Source organism: Merops nubicus, unplaced genomic scaffold (assembly GCF_000691845.1).
Source record: "Merops nubicus isolate BGI_N331 unplaced genomic scaffold, ASM69184v1 scaffold14060, whole genome shotgun sequence".
Classification (NCBI taxonomy): domain Eukaryota; kingdom Metazoa; phylum Chordata; class Aves; order Coraciiformes; family Meropidae; genus Merops; species Merops nubicus.
The window spans coordinates 35,572-37,703 of NW_008583648.1; the positions used below are offsets into that span (position 1 = coordinate 35,572).

The 2,132-nt window shown below is 45.6% G+C and overlaps 1 protein-coding gene across 1 annotated transcript; it reads right to left on the reverse strand.

The window, feature by feature from the left end:
- Positions 1–950: 950 nt before the first annotated feature.
- Positions 951–1,421, reverse strand: SHISA3 (shisa family member 3; the record flags this gene model as incomplete). The annotated part of the gene is made up of 1 exon (XM_008941693.1): positions 951–1,421. A coding segment is annotated over one exon (471 nt), but the record flags the coding sequence as incomplete, so codon positions are not given.
- Positions 1,422–2,132: the final 711 nt, after the last annotated feature.

Sequence of the window (2,132 nt, forward strand, 5' to 3'; positions counted from 1 at the left end):
ACAACATTTCAATCACACAGTTTATTGATCATTTTGTGTGTGTGTGACTACTAAATAATTAGTGTTGTCAATGCTGTAAATACATTTTAAATTACAAGCTTGTCTTTACATTTTATACATGGCTAATTTTACAAATAGAACTTTATGATCAGTTTGTCCAACTTACATACGTTGCTGAGCAAAAAGCCAAAAATAAATACGTTCTTCTGAAAAATGCTTTAATATAATGCCATTTCTAGAATTTTATGCAGAGAAGTTATTAGTGATATTGCTGAATACATTCTGCTCTTCTCATAGATAATTATTTAGCTGCTTGGGATTGGCTTATTTTCAACTAGTCTAATTAGTACTAGTTTTATCTATCATGGTTAATGTTTACTAATACAAATATGCAGTGTAAGTTCAGGTATATCATGTGTATTTTTTTAAAACCTACACATTTTTATATCTGTAGTAAAACTCTTCTTCATATTTTCATTGCTCACGGAAGTGGAAAGCAGTCAGCTGTATTCAGGATCCTCTTTAGTAAGTATTACTTCTCTCTTACTTCTCAGGCTTATTGCTGCTTTATAAAACTTGTCTGATTATTGTCAGTGGAACTCAGACACCATTTGTTAGCTAAGTTAACAGTATTTAGGGTTAAAATGTCATTTATAACGCCATGAAATGAGTACCTTTTATCCCAAAATGGTTTTTTCTACTTGTCTCTGAGCACGTTCTGCACAAATTAGAGGATCAGAGGAGTCTGGTTTTGGAACAACTGTTTGGAACATTTCACAGTTCATTTTTAAGTGTGATCCACGTTTTGGAAACGAGATCCCAAATGAGACCTTGCACTTTTCAAGGGCAACTCACCCATGGGAATGATTTTGACTTCTGCAACCCCAGAGCATGGCAGCACGACACCCAGCAACACCAGTCCCTGCGCTTCGGAAGGCTGCGTTATTTCTTCACAGCTCCTTGCAGCTCTGACTAAAATCGGAGCAGCTCTTCCCAGCCAGGGCAGGCTCTGGCTGGAGAGGATACCCAAAGTACGGCGGGGACACCAGAAATCCCGATGGCTGGGCGAGGTGGACGGCATGGGCTGTCTGGAAGCAGCCAGAAGTGTACGGTGGGGGTGGCGATGCCACGAGGCACCCCGGCTCTGCCCGGGGAAAGGAGAACCTGCGAACCGAGCCGCCGGTCGAACTGGAACTTGTGGCGGTGCTGGACTGCCTGGACGGCGTCCTGAAGCTTGTCGAGGCCAGGATCATGGGCAGAGTCTCCGTCTGATAGCTCCGCAGAGAAAAACGTATCGGCTGCGACGGTTGTTTAGGTCTTAAACATGTGCAGCAATAAACCGCTACCAGAGAGCCCACGATAATGAAGGCAATAAATATTGATCCAACAATGAGGAATGGAACGTAGATTGGCTCTGGGGGAAGAAAGAGCAAGAAAAGCCACGTACATTAGGCTACTGAATTAACAGGTCTGCGGTGTAGAAATAAACTCCATAGAGTTTATGAAGCCCCAAATCGTTTCAGCCCTACCAACACACTGAGCTGCTCAGAAGAGCAAATTTTCAACCATTATCATTAGAACAAAATTAAGGTTTAAACCCTGGATCCACTAGTCAAAATTTCCTCCTGTTGACAGTTCTAACAGTTACCCGCAGTGAAAGCTGTCTACACCGTGCCCGTTTGCTGGTTCTCATTAGGCTTTGCTCGAGAATCACACACTCTCCCCTGCCCTCACCCCTCAAAACTGTCGGGGCTGCCCAATGTGACAACCTGAATCTGCGTGCTCAGCTCAAACGCTGCAGACGCTGTTAAGTCGCTTCCACTTAGAAAGTGGAAAATAAGGGCAGAATGTGTGATTTGGGAACTCATCCGCGTGTGTGCCGCCAGATTCCTTTCGTTTGAAAGCCTGACGGCCTCTCACACGGTGGGGTTGTGCCTGCAGAGCGCCGGAGCCCAGTCTCACCTCCGGGAAACGCAAAGTTAAACAGAGTGAAGTTTGCCGACGCACATCTCCAATACAAACGCGCCTCCCAGTTAGGATGGATCCAGCTGCCGGGGTCCCTTTCTGACCGTGACGTTAGGACACGGAGCTCCCCTCGGGGCGCCCGCTCTGCCCCCGGCGCAGGAGGCGCT